Source organism: Asparagus officinalis, chromosome 2 (genome assembly GCF_001876935.1).
Source record: "Asparagus officinalis chromosome 2, Aspof.V1, whole genome shotgun sequence".
NCBI lineage: Eukaryota > Viridiplantae > Streptophyta > Magnoliopsida > Asparagales > Asparagaceae > Asparagus > Asparagus officinalis.
In genome coordinates this window covers 14070550-14092482 of record NC_033795.1, presented here as the reverse complement: position 1 = coordinate 14092482, position 21933 = coordinate 14070550, and the positions used below count along the sequence as shown (strand labels likewise).

The following is a 21933-nucleotide window of genomic DNA, read 5'->3' as shown; positions in this document are numbered from 1 at the left end:
TTTTTTGTATATTCTCACAATTTCTTGGTGATTACTTGTAAAAAATTAGATTTTGAAATAAATTTGGAATTATTTATGAATTTTGTGAAGAAAAATTAAATAATTTTGTGTATGAAGTTAGAGGGGAAATTATTAAAACTTGTAAAAGTTAGTGTTACTACAAATATTTGACATTTGGTTAAAATTATGAGATTATAAAATCGATATAAGAGGATTTAATGGTAAATAACATTTTTTAATATTTTTCGTGTAATATTGATATTGAATTTTTTACTCTTCAGAGGTAACGATGAACGATTGAATCGTAATTATTTGTTCATATGATGGGAAGATTATTTATCTCGAAAATAATATGCTCGTTTATGAAGGAGGTGTGACGAAGCCATTGTTTATATCAAAATCGTGTACTTTCGATGAATTAGTTAATGACTTACACAAACTTACATTAACCAACTCACGTGAGTATCACCTCAATGTTATTTATAATTATCCTGTTGTGGGGAACAGCAAAAGCGGCATTCAAATCTCAAACGACTATGATATGGGTCTTATTGGAGTACTACATGACGAGAAGCGTTCAGTAGAATTATTTATTGAAAAACATCACAGAATTTTGGGCAAATCGGTGAATCACGATGGAATATACTCCCGCATGTTGCAAGACCTTGAAGTTGACTCTGTCGGCTTTTTATCTCCGCAACAAGATGAAAACCAAACACAGTCACAATACTTGAGCGATCATTCGCTTGTGGGTACTTCAAATACCTTCGATACTAGCATGGCTCATCAAGATGATAATGCAAGTGTCGAATCCGAGGATAATGATGGAGAGGAAGGCTTACAAATTAATAGCATGACATATTTGATAGATCGCGATGAAGGGGACAATCAATATATTGACGGATATTATACTAACAATGAATATGTCGTGTTAGAGGATCCGTCGCCCGATAAACTTTATGGAAAAGAATGGATTGATAACTTTACGATGGAAAGTATTCTTATTGGCACTAATAACATTGATGATACACAAGGCGAGGACTTCTTATTCAAAAGGGGATCTATTTGAAAGCAATGAGAAATTGATTAATGCGCTTCGTTTGTGGGCCATCCAAAAAAATGTCAAGTTTAGGCAAACAAAAAGCAATGCAACAAGTTATAATGTGATTTGTTTTTATCGCAAAGATGACGAAGAAGAAGATAGTGGTGGGCACCACAACGACAATGTGAAATATCCTTGGAAGCTTAATTCACGCTTGGGTATAAGAGTAGGCGGGCAATTTAAAATCACACGCTATAACGGACTCCACACATGTAGCAATCCTCGTCTAGAGATGAATCATAAGCACGCGTCCGTCTCATTCATATATCGATTGACTATGCCCAATCTAAGAGAGGATCTTGATCTAAGACCAAGAGATATTCGTCTTTTAGTGCATAAAGCGACCAACTTGGATGTATTATGCAACAAGTGTTGGAATGCTAGGAGGAAGGCGATGATAAAAATATTCGGGGATTGGGACAAATCTTATGAGATCTTACCACATTATCTCGAAGCACTCAAAAGAGAAAATCCAGGGACAATCTACGAAGTATCATCAGACTCTGTTGATGACGGAGAACGACAGTTCACAAGTGTATTTTGGGCATTTGGGCATTGTATTGAGAGTTTCAGATATTGGCGCCCTCTTCTTAGCATTGACAGCACCCACTTGTACGATAAGTATAAAGGCGTATTGCTTGTTGCAACCGAAGTAAACGCAGATGAGGGATTATTTCCTTTGCCGTTTGCAGTGGTTGATGTTGAAAATAAGGAGAATTGGACGCGGTTTTTTGCATGCATTAGATATCATATCCCTAATGTAGGGGCGCGGTCGATTACATTCATATCTGATAGGATGAAAGGAATTCCAATAACACTCCAACAACACTTCTCGTCGCCCCATCAACATCGTTATTGCTTGCGACATATTAGGGACAACTTCAAGAGGAAACGTGGAAACGGGCAGGTTCAAAATCTTTTTTGGAAAGCCGGTTGTGCAACGAAAAAATTAGTTTATAAACAATTACGGGAGAAGATTAAGTTCATTTCACGAGCTGCACATGAATGGATCGAAACTAGTTTGAGTCCACACAATGTTGATGAGTGGGCTTTATGTGAAGATGACGGGAAACAGTTTTGTATGATGACTACGAACGCTTCTGAGAGTTTTAATGGTGTGTTTAGGAGAGCACGCGGTATGCCAATATAGTCACTAGTTACAAAAATATTTTACAGACTTAATAAATTCTTTCTCCGACGTCGTACGCTTGGTGCAAATATCCCGTCAGAGCTCACGCCGAAGGTTGAAGACATATTAGTCGATCGAATTGTGCATGCTTGATCATTTCGTGTCGTAAGATACAGTTCTAATGAATAGGAGGTCATTAAGGGAATATCACATAGAAAAGTCGCTCTTACAGAGTTAATATGCTAGTGGATCACACTTGTATATACACTTGCAATGTATCGCAACTACAATGGCTTCCTTGTTCCCATGTTGTCGTGACTTGCTCTGATCTACTAGGTGGTGCGAGGATTTCACATTATACATTCGTCGTAGATTGGTATTCAACTTACAACTATCAATAAACGTACAAAGAGTGTTTTCGTCCACCATATGATAGTCGACATTGGGCACAAGACGGACCACGGATATTACCTCCTTTGTATGAAAGATCAATTGGGCGCCCTCATTCCATACGAATTGGAAATAATATGGACGACCGTCGAGAAGGAATTAGGAGCAAAAATAAGTGTAGTAAATGCAATCAACCGGGCCACAACAAAAGCAGTTGTCCAGCTAGGATTAGGCGTTGATGTTTAATTTTAATGTTTGTTCTCATGTGACATTGGTATTTGTAATATGTAACCTTCTAATAATATAAATCCTTGCTTCGTTTGTGACATTCGTGTGTTGTAATATGTAACCTTCTAATATTAATATTTGTTCCCATGTGACATTCGTTTTTTTAATATATAACCTTCTTCTTTGAATCTTGAATCTTGAATATGTTAAATACATATGATTAAGTCATTCAACAGAATTATCTAACACATTGTCTTTTAATATTTTAATCTCAGATACATCTATTATGGATCTGGGACCGATACAGGACGACGTTTTGTACCTTCAGGTGAATCATTGTTCACACCAGATTGGCTTGGGACAATTAAAAAAATTTGTATATATATTCCTTATTTTTAGCTCTAATTTTAATTTTTCTCAATATACTTAATCGATTTTATTTAATATGCAGCCCGTACCAGATATCACCATGGTGGATCATTCACAGAGCTATTCGGGTTGGGTCATTGAGGATGAGAGTACTAGACTTGATAGCTCAAGCCGGGAGGGGAGTGTTCAGCAGTGAGGTATATTAGACTTGATTGGTCCCTTATTAGTGCACTGATTGAGAGGTGAAGGCCGGAGACCAACACCTTTCATGTGCATATAGGGGAGTGTACATTGCAGGACGTAACCGTCATACTTGGGCTCTGTATCGATAGCGGACAATTACGGGCACCGATGACCATAATTGAGCTGAAGTATGTGATAGACTTCTTGGTCAGATTCCCGACTTGAGGAGTGATGCGATGAAGCTATGGTGACTTCGTACGACATTTATGGGAGATATACCAACTGATGCCACGGTTGAGACGCTTCAGTATCATGCTCGTGCGTATATATTTCACATGATAGGGTGCATGTTATTTTCCTGATGCGAGCAAAAATCTTGTACATGCACGATGGCTGTCACTACTAGAAGATTTGGTGTATGCAGCAGTCTATCATAGGGTAGTGCGGTGTTTGCATACTTGTATAGAGAACTAGACAAGATCCCCTTGATGCAGAATAAAGAATTCAATGGATGTTGCACATTGATACAGATTTGGTCATGAGAACACATTCATATTGGACGACCTACCTTGCTTGTGCACCACGACCTATATAACCAGATTCCTTTGGCATATAGGTATAATTGTCCACACAATCTTATTCATATTGAATTTGTACTCATATATTCTTTATGCCAAATAGGTATAACGTGAGGTACGCTAAGTACAAATCAGCGACACGACATATAGAGTTTTACCGAAATGAGCTTGATAGCCTCCAACACCGACAGGTAAATATAAAACTCAATTCATTATGAATATTTTTAGTTTTGTTGTTTATACTGATAAAGGTTTTATCTTATTTCAGTTCAAGTGGAACCCCTATTCACCGCCAGAGCTTGATATGCATACTCTTGCACCTATCTGTCGAGATAGCGCTGTTTTGTGAAGAGCCAGAGTTCCATTGATATGTTGGGAGATTGTGGAGATGCATGTCCCAGATTGTGTATTATAGTAATTTCTGCGCTCTCAGCATGTGTCGGATCCCGTTGAGCAAATCGATCATAGGCGACGACCTACATCGCATCGTACAAACCAAGGTTTTAAATATCGGTTATCGGGGATTTATCGGACGGCCAAAATCTTTATCGGATAGCGAAAATCGGGGATATATTGGGGATAAGTAGTATTTATCGGAGTGATATACTGGATGATGTGTATATATAATATAACAATTAAAAAATATACTAATCATGCTTAATGAAATATAAACATACTAAAATGTAAATCATCATGTTTAGAATCACTAACCAATTGTAGAAAGCGAAACTTGCATCATAGCCTTGAAAAAAAATATAATGTTAGTCAAAATGGGTCGATAATCCCGATAATCCCGATAAAAAAGTCTTACTTATCGGCCGATAAGTGCCGATAACGCCGATAAATCGCCGACAAACCTATAAAAACGATAACCGATTAAAAATCTAATTTATCCTAGCGAAGAGCTCCCAAATCCGATAACTCGGCCGATAATATCGATTATCGATCGATATTTAAAACAGTGGTACAAACTAGATCGTATTTCGTGCGGCCTACATAGGCAGGTGGATTAATAGGTAGGATTTTATACAGGATGAGAGAGTCAGCTATTGATTATATCACGTATATGCGTTGGTATTGGGATATCACACGTAGATGGATCACACGCGACCCACAGCCATCAGCTGGATACCTGTCACGTCCACCGACAGATAGTTACATCCCTAGTGCTATGATCGAAAGAGATTATGTAAGTTTCTAAACTAATTTAAAACGGCAATTCTTTTTTTATTAAGATATTCTTTATGCTAAGTTGTGTATATATTTATTAACTGGCAGATCAATGCTTTTGATGACATTGAAGCTGATATAAATGAGCACATCAATGACATCCAGGATCCAACGGCGTTAGGGGTCTTCAACAGGATCAAGCAGAGAATATCAAGCGTGTTTCATAAAACTCATGTCGACGAGTTTGCAAGCCGTGAGGATAGGTCCCAATCATTTGGGATTAGGCCAGGTGACGATGGAGCCGGCACTTCTCATAGCAAGGTGCATGCTAATAGAGCCGGTACATCCCAACATCATACACAATCAGATACTCAGATCATCGAGGCTCATCAACAGGAACAGAGGGGGCGGGGAAGGATGGAAAGAGCGAGGGGAAGGGGAAGAGAGGGAGAGGAAGGAGAGGACTTTTGAGATATATGTGATTTTCTTTTGGTGATATTTGTTACTTTTAGGATTGTTCAAATTTGTTACTTTTGTGAATCGATTATTGTTTATATATGCGATTTTCGTGAGTATTGTTTGATTCATGGCTAAATTTTAAGAAGATTGTTATAATTCAGTATATATGTGATTTTCGTGTGTATTATTTGATTCATGTATATTGTTTGATTCATAGAGAAAATTTCATGTATATTGTTGTGAAATAGTTGGGAAATTATTTTCATGTATATATAAGATAGACGACCGAGGAGTACGAAAACCGTCGTGTATATAAAAACATGCACAGCAGGTTGTGCATGTTTTTTAAAACCTGCAGCTTCACGGGACTTAAAGTCCTGTGAAGTTGCAGGCTAAATTTCCAGAAAGTTGGAAATTCAGGTTAACTTCACAGGATTTCAAGTCCCGTGAAGTCTCACAAAAGGAAAAAAAATTCACGAGACTTGAAGTCCCGTGAAGTTACACAGCTTAATTAGCTACTTGTTAAACTTCACGGGACTTCAAGTCTCGTGAAGTTTCGGAGATTCTTTTTCTAAAAATCGACCCAGTTTCAGCCCGATGGCTGAAACTGGGTCGATTTTCACAAATAACTTCAGAATAGGTCGAAATTTGTAATTAATTTTGTAAATAGGTCTATTTTCAAAATTTGTTCTTTAATATAAATGGAGGGGGGAGGGGGTATATAGATACCACACTTGGGAAAGAAAAAATGGTATTATAACTCCAATCGCATGGATAAGAACATCAGAAGCCAACGAAACGGGGGGGGGAAACTTCAGATGATCATTGAAGGGGAAAAACATGGTACAAGTACAAAGTAGAAGTAAAAGTAAGCTTAAAGGGAAGTGATCAAGAATATTTCAGATGTGAGACGGTAAAGAGCTTCTGACTGAAGATTTATAATAACTCAAGTACTAAATTTTAGTACATGTTTTATCCTATATACTGGAAACTTTTATCAACCAGAAGTTATTATAAGATAGGGTCAAATTAATAAATTGTTTAAGATCAACAGAATAATCCGTAAAGAAAACATATGAATATGTTTACCAATGCTGTTTCTACTGCTTCTACAAGGTCTTGAAATCAGATAAAACAATGACAACCACAAAATTATATATTCATAGATGCAACATAGTGACTAGTGATGACCGCTAAACTTACTGCAAGTTTCCTAAGAAGGATACCAGTTGTGCAGAAAAGAAGCTTTGTCTTCTCATTCCTAAATTGGCCAGTAAAAAGAGGAGTATTCACAAATTAGTAACTATGCATATGCTGCCATAATATTTAGCATTAAATAAAAACCTTCACTTTGTACTTGGAACTAACAAGTCGCAAGCAGGAAAATAAATACAGTGCACAACGAACAGGATTATGTTCAGGCATATGTTGCATTCGTCAGTCAATAAATATATATATTTACTATTTTTCACTAACGCGTTCATGAATATATTATATGTGATGTGTATGCATCCGCACATGCATATATCAGCAAGTAATTTATGAGATACAGCTTAGCAGCGATCTTGATTTTTTCCCTGTATTCCTGTTCGTAATATTTGCTCATTTGGGAGAGATGAGGTACAAAAAACAAACAAGGGGACCAAATGGAGAAGAGGAACACTAAATGAATATAGGTGTAAAAGCAATAGCCTGTAAAAAGTATGCAAGCAATACATAAAACTGTGGTACTGTATCACCTGGCACTCTCAAGGCGAACTTGAAAACCTACTAAGGAACCACCACTACCGGGAGAGACAAATATTGCCTATATAAAGGCGTATGTAAAGAATTCATTAGTCCTAACTAAAATATAAGAGATAACTAAGAGCCTATGCAGTAGCTATAAAGGGTTATAGTCTTATGCGATTGGTACAGATTTGCATTGCCTTATAAATTAGAAAAGAAAGAAATGCCAACACGAAATAAGCTATAACTTTCTTGGATTGCCCAACATGAAAATCCTCTAAGGCATGAAGATACTTTTACTGTTGTGTTTGCAATTTATCAAAGCCATTATTTAAGTCTTTCCAGATTCAGTAAAACAGTACCTTGTCGATACACAATGTGGTAGTGACTATGTCACTATTTTAATGGTTTAACCCTTCTGCGCAAGTTTTATGCTACCTTAAGCAAGACTCTTCATGACTTCACTGCTACAGTGGATAACAAAAGAAGAAACGCATCAACAGTTTATTCATTACTTTGTCAAACTCATACTCAAGTAGGTTAAATGCTAAAATCCATTCTTGTCTTTTTGGGTGTTTGAAATGCGCACTAACATCAACACAAATATTAAAAAGAAAGCTTATCATATACTTGATATTCATGTTCTACATGCGTACAACTTGAAACATCATAATTCCTGGGTAGGAACTTGATTGCCCAATTTTATTTCGTATTTTCTAGAGATTAAAATATAAATTTACTAGGATGCCCGTTCAAGATGCAGGGGGAAAAGACTTCAATGTCATTCCTGATGTTCTATTATATAAAACAAGCAGTGAAGGAACTTTTTAAATTAGTGATTTAATGATTAATAGTGGAAGTCTCTGATTGTCCAAAAATATTTATAAACACAATAAGATATTTATATATTAGCAAAGGGCAAATATGAATGCTTACAGAAATTGGCAGTACGTATCAAACTGATTAATGATATTTATGTAGTCTTCTTAGTAAAACAAAAGCAAACCTTGAAATATTCGACTTAACAATAAATGCTAGCAAATCGCAGCTAAAACCTAGCAAATCGCAGCTAAAACCAGACAGCTAGATATAAACTAGCATATTCATACAATCGTTATTGATACATATCAGTGACAAAGGTCTTCTGGTACTGGATCTCTTGTAGCACAATTGAGACAAAAAAAGGTCTGTTGTGAATTTCTTACATACCAAAATCAATAAACATAAATAATCACAATGAATATGTCACTGTATCATTGTCTGGATAACCATGAAGACAAGCACATCCAATAAGGCAACCTACATAAGTCATACTAACATTGCCATCTAATACAATCCATATAATGGTCCCTCTCAGTTCTCATCGTATTTATATTCTTACTCACATGAACTCACGCAAAATATTAAAAATAAACAATTCATCAAATAACGTACATGAAAGATGCACAGCATTCAAGATTTACACAAAATGTTTATGTGTGCACAAAAGTATTAGCTATATGATATTATGTCGTGCATGGAGATACATACCGCAATTCTCCTAGGCTGCGTGCACACAATGCTACAACGTCCACCAAGCCCTGATCCAATCATGTCATCCAAGATAAATTGAGGTACCTGCAAAGCTAATTAGTGAAAACAGGAATAACAATTGTCATCTAAAACTAACACATATGTACTTTAACAAAACAATCTATGGATAAGGAAAAAAAATTTAAATAGGAGAATACATCAGTAAACTAATAGTTAATGAATGATCCATTCTGGATTTGAACACATATTACACTTTATTGTAGAGTACTCAGCACAAAATTCCTACGCAAAGCTGTGCAGTACACATTGATGGCTGAGAATTACCTAAGAGTAGGCATTTTCACTACCTAAGATCAAATGTACATAATGATATGATACCAGGAGGATGTTAAGTCATAGAATCCAATGTTACATTAAACGCTGGGCGCTTCTAGGCGTCGGACTTGGCGCCCAGCGCCTAGGCGAGAACCTAAGCGGTTTCTGGGCGTTTTTTTTTTCTTTTTTATTTTTTTAATTGTGATACTTGAAGATAAATATATATATACTCAATCAAAGATGCATTGTGATACTTGAAGATAAATATATATATACTCAATCAAAGATGCATAAATACTAAAATACCAACACTACTAACTAAATTGTTTGGTTTACATATATATACTCAATCAAAGATGCATAAATACTAAAATACCAACACTACTAACTAAATTGTTTGGTTTACCAATTACAATAGTGCTTTGTATGTTTATACTTCTCAACTCAAATTATAAGTTCATCTTAACAGTGAAAAACTCATTCTCAACTCAAATTACTGTTAACTTATAAGTTACTATTAAGTTTAAGTTAACAATAAACTTAAACTTAAGTTTACTATTAACTAAAATATTGTTTACTTAAGTTTACTGTTTACTTAAACTTAAGTTTATCATCAACAAAAAACTTAATATTAACTTAAACTTAAATTTAAACTTAAGTTTACTGTTAGCTTAAACTTAAGTTTACTATTAACTTACACTTCTTAAGTTTAAGTTATTGTTGTTAACTAACTTAATAGATATTTAAGAAGTACTATTTACCTTGTTAGTAGTTAAAGAGATCTGGGAAGCTCAGCAATGTTACAGAAGACGCTAGGCAGACTAGGCGTTTGAACGAGCGCCTAGCGTCTAGACCCCTGGGTGTACGCCTAGGTAGCGCTTAGGCGTTTAACTATTTTTAAATTATTTAATTATAATAATTGATAAAAATATGTATTAAATTCATATAAATTTTCAAAAAAAGATAGCAATCTTAGTTTCACAATAAATCATGCATACTTAGATACTAAATAGCCAAAATAATAATTAACAAGACTAGAGCCTACGATGTTTTTTTTTAATTACAAAAATTGATAGTGAATGTCAATGTTATAGAAAGCTTAGATGCCGAACTGGTGTCTAGACGCATTTCTTTCTTTATTTAAGAGGTGGTCGATGAGGTTTTGCTGAAAGTCGGAGGAGGTAATGGAGGTGTTCATATTTAGAGGTTAATGGAGTTTGGAGGACGTGAAGGCTACAACACATAAAATCACAACCAAGGCCTACAGGGTGCAATCCGCATAAGCAAACAATGCCCCCCCTAAACGCTCGTAAAACCTAGGTGGGCAGTTTAAATATCGTCTAGGCGCTAGGCGCTAGTTAGGCGGTCCAGGTACCGTCTAGGCCTAGGCTTACGCCTAAGCGGACTAGGCGGAGGTTTTTTAAAACAGTGATAGAATCAATCTAAATAATCAAAAAAGATAATGTAGCTAGTGTCCTATGTGGTGGTACCATTCAAATTAAAGTAATATGAAAATCACACATGACCAAGACCAGCTATCTTTTCTGGATTAGAATGATGGGCAAGTAAGAAATGTGTACAAAAGTAAATGTATCTTAAGGGAGGCTGTCTAAATAGATGAGTGGTAACACAGTAAATGATAACATATGAAAGGAGTGGATCTATGTTGCATGGGTACAGGTACGAGTATGGGCAGTGTTTTAAATATCGGCCGACATGTCGGGCATGTCGGCCGATATAGCGGTTTGAGTAGGCAAGCGACACGAATCGGGATAATTAAGGTCGGATGTCGTTTTTCAGGTAAAAATCGGATATATCGGCTAAAAATCGGATATGTCGACCGATATTTTACTTTGCAAAATCGGCCGATATCTGTGATTATCGGTTCAGGCTTATTGAGTTTAGTTTGGTTCATTGGGCTCAGTTCGAACCCGATAAGACACCCGATCAAATACCAAAAAAGGAGAAAAACCCTAGGGCTCAGTTCGAAACTTCGAACCCAGCAGCCTTCTCCCGTCTTCATTGTTGAAAATCGAACGAAGTCAAGCCGTCTTCTCGTCTTCGTCTTGAGTGCACCATCGTCGTTGAAAACCGAACGAAGTCGAAGCAGCTTGAAGCCTTCTCGTCTTTGCCTTATCTGTGATTATCACCATCGTCTTCGTCCTTGAACCCAGCAGCTTGAAGCCTTTCGTCTTCGTCGACTTTGAGCCGCCTTGACTTCGTCCTTGAAAGCCTTCTCGTCTTCGTCCTTGAAAGCCACCTTTTCAAAGAACCTTCTCGTCCTCGTCGTTGAAATCTAAAGCTTGAAGCCGCCTTTTCAATGAACCTTCTCGTCTTCGTCGTTGAAATCTGAAGCTTGAAGCCGCCTTTTTTCTCTTTTCAGCCGCCTTCTCGTCTTCGTCCTTGAAATCCGAAGCCGAAGCCATCGAAGTCGCCCTCTCGTCTTCGTCCTTTTTTTCAGAATCGCACATGTTCTCTCTCTCTAATGACAAATCTGTTTACATTTTTTCAGACTTTGCTCTCTGTGCTACTCACCGCTAGTTGTTAAGTAAAAGGGATTATTTCCTGCTGTTGATTGTTGAGTTGCTGACTGCTAAGTAAAAGGAATTGTTGATTTGTTTATGTTTCTCTATGGATATGAATCTTATGATTTTCATTCTATATATTATAATTTATATGTCACTTGCTTCACTCCTTATCTACTATTCTATGTTTACTAACAACATCTTCATATTTTGTAGGTCAAGCACTCGGATGGTGTCAATATGCACGCTATTCTATGTTTACTAACAACATCTTCATATTTTGTAGGTCAAGCACTCGGATGGTGTCAATATGCACTCGGGAATCAGGTGTCTACAATTGGCTTCATATTTTGTAGGTCAAGCACTCGGATGGTGTCAATATGCACTCGGGAATCAGGTGTCTACAATTGGCTAGTGATCTTAACATCAATAAGTTATGTACTTTTTCATATGTTTAGACAATATAATTATCAAGTATGCAAAGATTCCATTTATGATATTATATCAACCTATCTGATATGGCAATCCGATATTTTTTCATGTCCCCCGATATATCCCGATTTCCGCTATCCGACATGAATTTTGGCCGACCGACATAAACCCGACATCCGACATTTAAAACATTGAGTATGGGTGAAGGTACAGGTACAAGACATGGCAAATTTGTAAAATGTAGGGAACAGGGACGTGGCTATATAAATATTTATATACACATATATTATATATTGAAATTAATAATTTATATGAGAATAGGGGTGAGAATTAAAATTCCTTATGACACTTTTTTGTTTCTTATATAATGTGGATTATTAATTGGAAAATCACTAGTTTTTGAATTAGACATCCAAACGACCCTTCAAATTTATAATTCGGGATATGACCTATGTCCAACGAGTTTCAAGAAGCGGATGTGAAGTCTAGGATATATGTCCAAAAAATGTATTAGTGTTTTAAATTAAAACATATATTGTATAATTTAGTACATGCCCGAATAAAATGTATGCATATATGCAAGGAGTGTCCAATGAGTTGGTTACGGGTATGGGTACATGTTAGGTACAGCTTCAAATTAGAAGTACCCAGATAACATAGGTGTGGATGCATGAAAATTTTGAGGCAGCAGTTGAAGATAAGTTCATGGATTTTCGAGAGACATTTTGAAAGATGAACTGAAATTTAACAATCACCAGTGAGACACCAACTCTAAACCCACTGTAAAAAAAAGGTTAGTTAGATATGCCGAAATAACCACTAAAAGAACAGATTCAACTACCACTCATTTCCAGTAGTCAAGCGGCTCCCATGAATAGATTGTTGTGGTTAATTTGATTTGTTAAAAGAAGGGGATACGATCAAGATGCTAAGCATTTTTTATGCATGAACAGTGTCAAATTAATGAATAAATAAAAAATACAAAAACAAGAAATGCATTGTCATAAAATCTGCCAGGACAACACTGTCACTTTTAGTCATGCACCTAACTCTAGACTATGCAAGGGTCTGGGAAAAGAGGTATAATGATAAGAATGCTATAGGAAATGTCATTGTCACATTCAGGAAAAAAGATAATCCGAAGTTCTAAATGGAAAGATATTTCCATGGAATCTAAATTCATGATTGCCAATATTAATAGGAAGACTAACATGTCAATTTCATGACTATTACAGTGCATAGTACTATTTTGAATGTCCCTGGTAACAAACTATAGAACATGCATATATAAGAAGCCTTCCGGAATGCTAAAATCTTTGTTTTCCTTAAAGAACAGGGGTGTTAAATCAACAGCTCGGAATAATTAGTGAAAATGCATGCCAATTAAACTAGTTAATGCAAATCCAGTAAGCACACATCATGCCTGGTAAATACATCTATTTCAACAACCGGTTAGAAATTAAAAGTTGGACAATTTTGGAATAGGCTAAGCAAGCAAGTACTCGTTAACATCTAATTGCCACTATCCTAATTCGTAAATATTTCAAATGGTTTCTTCAGTCAGTCTGATCTTATTGAGCATTAGGACACAATCGTCTATATCTCAGATGGTTTCTCCAATCCCTTTGGTTTCCATGAGTACCGACTAGAAGAAGCCAAAAGAGATCTTGATATAGTGAAGGTCTTCCATCAGACAAATCTCAAGGGGAGTTGAACTGCTCAGCTAGCTTGATTACATGAAAATACCGGGTTAGATAGAAGTCTTGCGGTTTTCAAGAACGGTTTAGGAAGCTAAAGATGATAGCTTGATTATTTTCAAGAATTGAATGTGTTCCTGCTTTAGGAATATATAATTGAGGAGAAAACTATATGTACTAATTACTATATCAGTGAAGGGCTTCATTTACACTACTCCCTTGCACTTTGCTTCTGAAGGTAAACAAAATCCAAACAGTTAGCTACATACCTGTGTCGTCTTACCGCAACCTGTTTCCCCACAAACAACTATCACGTCATTCTCTTTGAGCATTTGTAAAAACAAACTCTTTAGCCTAGCTATAGGCAGAGCATTTCTAGCTTCCAGCATTTTCTGCATAAAAAAGCCAGTTACAGCATCAGTAACATAGTTGAAAATATGTCGTACCTTAAAGTTAGGGCGACCATCCTGATTAAGTGATAAATTATAAATGAAAAGAGTAAAATTTTCTCATAATACTTGATATGTAAACACTGCAAAAATCTGCATATTACAGAAGAAAAACAGAATGTCAAAAACTTCTATCTCACACACACACACACAGAAAGAGGGGGGGAGAGAGAGAGGAAGAATTAAAACTCAATAATAAAATATGTCTATAAGCTCGTAACAACAAAGAAGAAACCGTTGCTAGATGGGATAGAGCAGATACCATGTACTTTGGAAGATTCATCTTTTTCTCCAGTTCTTTTTTCAAAAAGGTGCTTTCTGCTCGCTCATGATAATTCATCTCTATAAAAGGAGGAAAAGTATCAGACACAACATCAATAACAAGTATAGTATATAATGTTGATATTGCAAGTAACAAAAAGACATTGAGTTTGCACTATTCAAAAGATAGGGTAAGAAAATCAACAATTATCTAATGTTTACAGAACAGTCAAGAGCGGATCTGACAGCCAACTGACATGTACTTTTTTATTGCATGTTACTACAGATTATCCTGAAGAAAGATGCACACTGACGGTAAACAAGAACTTAAATATGATAAGGACATCAAAGCTCAACTAACTTTATCTAAATCAAAGTGAAGGTAAACATTTCGAACAGTAAATAGCTTCACATATATTTAGAAACTAACGCATAGAGTTTCAAGGTATTAATTTAACATTAAGGAATATATGTCAGTAAGAGGATTCCAGGTAGCGTGTGAGAAAACAGAAAAAAAAAGTATGCAAAAGAAAATAGTAAAAATATGCAAACCAGTAGACCAACATAGGAGGATATAAGAATTAAACACTAATGATAACATAATAGTGTGAGTTTGACCTCAGAAGATATCCCCTGAATAAACGAATTGCACGTGTCAGACAAGCCCTTAGAAGAACTAATTCAAATGATTATGAGCAAGATATCCCAAAATATCTTGAATCAATCTTGCTTTTAACCTGAAGGAGTCAGTACCTAACCATGAGCCGTTTCTTTACCCATCCACTATCTCAGATTTCTTACCATCTACGTCAACTGAGTAGCAAAGGATTGCATTACACCTTTTTCACAACTACTTCCAGTAAGATATCTTTCAGATGAAATCATTGATTTTATGATGATAAGATTGAGTTCATAGAAGGGGTACTAGCGGCACTTCTTGTGTTGAAGTGGAAATGAAATGCAGATTGTACTTGATGTGTCAAGATGAAGAGAACGAGAGAGTCATATACATTTATTTGGCGCTTATCACCAAAGAATTTTTCAAAGCCGGGGAAAGGGAATCACCAAAGAAATCCTAGTTTAATTAGGACCGAGAAAAATTAGTTTGATCAGAATTGAAATTGATTTACTTTGAAGATTTTAGCTTGTTTTACAAATCCTGCCCAATTTAAGTCAGAATTAGGATTTTAGAAATTTAGTTTGCTTGAGTTTAGCTAGGATTAGTAATTAGTTCTGCTTAAACTTGGATGTCTTGGACCTCTAAATTTACATCATTGTAATTTTTCTTTAGTTAATTGATTGGTCATTTCAGAATATGCTTTAGCATATGGACTGCTTCCTTAGTGCAATACCAATCTAAACTACAACCAGGTTCATCTATTTTTGCTGTCCTTTTCATCTCATCTCCATCCACAACCTAACCACCCATAATTATCCCTAAACGTTAGCCCCGAAACTTGTTCATTGCTGTTGCCACCTGTTATTGTTGTGTCTGCGTTGTTGTTCCTCCTGTTTATGTTTTTTGCAGACGTTTGACCACTATCAGTGTTGTGCTACTGCAGAAGTCTCCTAATGCCCACCTCTTCACACTTCAGTCGAACATGCAAAATTATGACCTCTAAACAACCCCGCAGCCATAAAAGACCTGTCTTTTTATCAGTTATCTGCACAAAGATTCTAGTTCAAGATCATAGTGAGAATCTACGATTAAATTGAGGATGTAGGATTTCCTGGTGATAAAATAACCTAAAACTCCACAAAATATTCGGCATATATTGTCCGCCCCTTCATCTCATTCCCACCCACACCCTAACCTCCATATTTATCCCTAAACCTTCCCAAAAATTGTTCATTGTTGTTGCCACCTGTTATTGGTGCATATGCATTGTTGTTGCTCCTGTTTATTATTTCTGCAGCTGTTTCAACAACAAATATGGTTTTCCTAATACAAGATAGACCTAACATCCTCCTTTAACATTCATATTTCAGTCCAACATCCCAAATACGAACCCTAAACAGCCCAAAACCATAGGCACCTTAGTTTTATCAATTTTTCTTCATTAAAAGTAGCTAGTTTCAGATTTTTAGTGATTAAGCTGAAGAACTAAGCTTGACTAAAAGATCTATTGATTCTGAATATATGATTCTTGCCATTGCAGGTAAAATTTCTAATCATTTTATTAGATTCAAAGTTAATTTCTTATTGAATATGATGATTATGGGGATTATAGTTTCATAGCCAACATGCAGCCTCAATCACATGTACTATTCCTTGCACTATATTGTAGGTTTTAACTGTGTTGATACTAGTTGTTCTTCTACGATCTTTTATTTAGTACAAGCATATAAGATCCTATCTTTTTGGATTTATCTAAAATCTATTTGAGCCGTAAGATTGCATATCATATATGCGTGTGTGCGTGTGTATATACGTGTGTGTGTGTGTGTGTGTTGTGTGTGTATTTGATACTAGTTGTTCTTCTACGATCTTTTATTTAGTACAAGCATATAAGGTCCTATCTTTTTGGATTTATCTAAAATCTATTTGAGCCGTAAGATTGCATATCATATATGCGTGGGGGGGGGGGGGGGGGGGTGCGTGTGCGTGTGTGTGTACATATATATAATTTATTTGCAATGATCATTTACAATTCCTATTTACCTTGTCATGCATCAAAGTCATTCCAAATTTTCAAAATATGCTAAACCTCGATATTATGTTTTGCATTCTGATACATCTACTAAAACATAGGTTGCATGGGCACGGCTATATATATGCATGTTATGTATATTTATATGCATTAAAATTAATAATTTACATAAGATCAGTATTGTTTTTTTTTTTTCATTTACATAAGATCTATATATAAGAAATAGATGTGAAGTGTAGAATATACATCTAAGAAGTACATGAGTGTTTTAAATTAAACCATGTATAATATAATTGAGTGTAGGCCCGAATAAACATATGCATATATTCAAGAAGTGTCCAAGAGGTTTGGGTATGGGCACGGGTACATATCGGGTATGGGTACGGCTTCCTAATAGAAGTACACATGTAACATAGACTAAAATAACATAGACTAAAACTATTCCACAACGATACTATAATTTGTAATAAATTGCTATATGTAGCTCTAAATTTGATATCATACCCCACCTGTGGTAGTATACAGTACAAGTTGCACAACCATAAGATATCCACTGATCCACATCAAACAAGTAAAAATTTATGCTTCCCTAAACTATAGCTTTTTAGCACTTCCTAAAATCCTCACCATCACTAGCTTTTTACAGCTTCCTCTCTTATTGAGTCTCCGATTTCACTTCAGGCTTATCCCTAGTCATAAATTTACAGCCATGTATAACAAAAGCATACTTATTTGCAGTATAATTTCAGCACTCTGAGTGTTAAGTATCGATTTGCCAATCTACGGTATCAAAACTCAGCGAAATGATAACAATGTTAAAAGCAAAAGATAATAACAGACATGTCAATTATTATATATAACATCTATAACTTGTAGTGATAAAAAGTAACAGATATAGAGGTACCCATATTTGGAGTGTACCTTCAGATTTTTTAGCATGAGAGTCAGAATTCAATTCTCTGTTCTTTGACTCTGCAAGGCTTCCACCAACATAGGCATTTCTAACATCCACAACAGCCACTTCCTGAGAAGAACCAGAATCCAACAAAGAATCTACAAAACCTGCTCTGCGAATATCCTCAGTATCTTCCATTGTGGTAGAGAATTCGTCTGTTTGCCCAAATTAGAGAGAGAAAAAAATCTGTATCCTTAGACAAAGTTTAAATAGTCAAATGAATAAAAATATCCAAGAACAGACGACTAATCAGATAAATTTTAGTCTCTTCACCTTCTTGCCATGTTTCCACAAATGAAGCATATGGCTCCTTAAGCATTTGACAAAGTGGCAGATCAGGAAACAGTTGATAAAGAGCAAAAGCTGCTAATTTATTTTGTCCTTCCTGCAGGGAAATACAGACAGCCAGACGATGTTGATAAAATTTCATACATTGTGAAAACAATTAAGCCATTCCTTTCTGCTTTATTACAAGAAAAGTGCAGAGTACAAAGCATGAGAAATAGAACTGTGTGCTCTTGTCCACAGAGGTTCATTAGCATCATCCCCACTTCCACATAATCACTTCCTTACCTCTACTATTACAATTTACAACTACAGAGTCTGAGTATGACTGTATCACAACAACAAATGGACGGAAATCATTGTAGAAATCATTGATTAAAAAGAAAGTGCTACAAAGACTACTGCATTAAATGTGTCATGGAGCCTTTCAACTCCCAATTCAATGAGAAGAAGTTCTAAAATAATTTGAAGTTACTTCGCGAAATCAAATACCAAATTAAAATAACTAGGAGAATACAGAAATATGCCTGATAGAAGCAGAAAAAAGACATATAATGGTTGCTTCTACTGACTTTGCCTACTTCAGCAGGTGCAAATTTGTACATTTATCACGCGTTACAGTGCTGTTAGAACATACACAGAACTTCTGCAGAATATGAGGGCAAATACCTCAACAGACTCAAATGCATCATCTTGTTCAGGGAGCTGGAGGGTAATCAGGCCTCCAGCCTTTCGACTCTTGCCTCTCCCAGTAGCAGTACGTAGTATACTAACAGAGTAAAGAAATGGGTTCTCTTTTTCAAACAATTTAGTATACTTCGGTGCTTCCCATCCTAGCCTCTGGCAGATTTTCTGAAGGGAGGCTTTAGGAGCACTTCTAGAATCCCCCTGACACCAAAAGAAGTATTTGATTTTGGATTAGACAGTTAAATGTTATAACTAAAAGAACAAAGATAATATGGGTGCAACGACTAGAAAGTGCTATGGATAAATGAAATGTGATACCATCTACCTTTTTCCATATGTCATCAATGTTCACTAAAGTACGGCCCAATGCAAATTGTGAAACATTTTCTTTCTTCTGTTGCTTCAGTACTTCAGGGGGCAATTCAACTACAGAAGAATCTTCAGAAAATAGATTATCAAGTTCTAGAACCTCTTGTTCTTCTTTCTTTTCCCCATAACTGGAGTTATCGGTGTTTTTAGAGATGGATTTTTCATCAACAGATGAAGTCACTTCAAGGTCCTGCTCAATTGGTGTGAAATCTGCCACACTANGATTCACATGACATCTCTTCTAAACTCAAATTAGGAACCTCGTCTTGCGAACTTGATAACGATATGTCATCTGATATGCCTGCAAAGAATAGGTTCAGAAGCATGTTAGAAGCATGGAAGAAAAGTTCTGGGACTGGGCAAGGTAACTGAGTAAAAACAATACCGAGAGAAGACATTTCTCGCTTAAGCTTCTGAATAATGTCACCAAAATGGGTCTGACTTTTCTTGTCTTTTCTCTGTTTTGCTTCTAGAGCACCCAATCTTGCATGTCGGTACTCTTCAGCAATTGAAACAGCACGTAAGCTTGGATCCAGAACCTTCTCCTTTATGGAAAATTTTATACTGTGATGAGCATTAACAGACACATCTAGCTTCTAGATGATAAACCAATCTTCTGATTATATAAGAAAAGAATAACAAGATGATGGTATCGAGACCAATTAAAGCAAATCATGAAAAAGTCTGTCAAACAACATTGAGGCAGTTGACTCAAAGGAGGGTTAGAAATTAAAATATATATTATTGATATGCAAGCTTGTCATCCAAGAATGTCACCTTGCAGTGGAGAAGTACAACACCACCACCACCACCACAAAGCCTTTATCCCAATGATTGGGGTCAGGTAACATGAATCCTATTCTTTCATTTCGTTTGATTTTTTACCATCTCCTCTGTTAAATTAACCATTATCATATTCTTCGTAATTGCTTCTAACCAAGTTCTCTTAAGTCTACATCTAGATCTCTTTGCCCCATTAACTATAATATTATCACTCTTCCTAACCAGAGCATTAAGAGATCTCTGTTGTGCATTAAGAGATCTATGTCGTACATGACCAAAACACCTTAGTCGATTCCCTCTCATTTTATCTTCAATAGAAGCAATCTCTAATTTACGATGGATACACTCATTTCTTATCCTATCTTTCAGCGTATACCTACAAGACCATCGTAACATTCTCCTTTCTGCTACACTCATTTTTTACGAATGTTTTTTAATTGCCCAACTTTTTGATTCATAAAGCATTGTTGGTCTTATAGCCGTCGAATTAGGTATTCTACGATCACATAAAACTCCTGAAGTACTTCTCCATTTCAACCATCCCGATTTGATTCGATAGACAACGTCATCATTAATCTCACCATCATTACGAATTATTGATCCTAAATAATGAACGTGATTACTTTTTGATATTTCTTGGCCATCAATATGTACTATAGGCTCTTTTCTCTTTTTCGTTTTATTAAAAAAAACATTTCATATATTCTCGTTTTGTTCTGCTAATTTTAAAACATTTAGTTTCGACTTTCGAGAGCTTGTCTCCACTTCTCTACCTTAGAAATTATCCCTTCTCTAGTCTCGTCAAATAATACTATCTTGCAGTGGAGAAGTCGACCATGAAAATTCACTAGGGAAAAATAGCAAAATCGCAATTCATATAGCCAGGTCCAAAGGCCAAGTCAACAATAAAAAGAGTTACTATATAGGTAGAGCTTTGAATATTGTATTTGATTGTCTTTCCTGTAGAACCACCTCATTGAAAAGAAGTCGTCTTCTTCTGTCCGTAACTTGAACCTAACTATAACTATGACTATGAGTGAGGCCTCTAGTGTAAATAAGATCAGGTAAAAAAGGTTCAGCCAAGTCAGCAGGACCTTTGTGTCCCTAAACTTTCAAAAAATGTATCTATCCTTCATTTGCTATGACTACTATATTTTTTAACTTTAAAAACTAGTCAGGATCAAAGTAAAACTTAGTAATCTGGTGTCAATAAGCATGAGGATTGTGGAATTTCCAGAGTTTGACGTTGGCTTGAATTGGTACTACAGCAAAGATAAGACAAGTAAAACGTGATACTTTAATGAGTGAACTGAACTATAGGAAACTAGATTCTCAAGGGGACACACATCTGTCTCATAATGCGTACTATAAGGTCCAACTAGTACTAAATCCAAAAACCCGTGGATCAGTTGTGCCCTGAAATCAAGACCTGAAGAACCAAGCGTAACAGGCAACCGATATGAGAAATTCTGTACTCAAAGAAAATGGTCTAAACAAGCAAAATTCGCGGAAATTATTTTGTTGAAGGACATTGGAGCTCAATTAGGAAGGAGAGGTTGGGAGGAAAGTAGTTTGGAACAGTCTTCCTTATAAGAACATAATTCATCAACTATACACCAAGAAAAACCCAGTAGTTTGACACGGTTACTGCCGAT

At 35.9% G+C, this 21933-nt stretch overlaps 1 protein-coding gene across 1 annotated transcript in view; it reads right to left on the bottom strand.

Moving 5' to 3' along the window:
- The window catches only part of LOC109830860 (DExH-box ATP-dependent RNA helicase DExH7, chloroplastic-like), an 85012-nt gene that overhangs the window by 59500 nt on the left and 3579 nt on the right, over positions 1–21933 (bottom strand). Inside the window, 12 exon segments of the mRNA XM_020398221.1 lie at positions 6812–6869; positions 7348–7415; positions 8867–8953; positions 14108–14230; positions 14550–14629; positions 18121–18309; positions 18428–18539; positions 19109–19327; positions 19452–19717; positions 19719–19796; positions 19881–20091; positions 21625–21747. Of these exon segments, the coding sequence (XP_020253810.1) occupies positions 6812–6869; positions 7348–7415; positions 8867–8953; positions 14108–14230; positions 14550–14629; positions 18121–18309; positions 18428–18539; positions 19109–19327; positions 19452–19717; positions 19719–19796; positions 19881–20091; positions 21625–21747 (1614 nt within the window).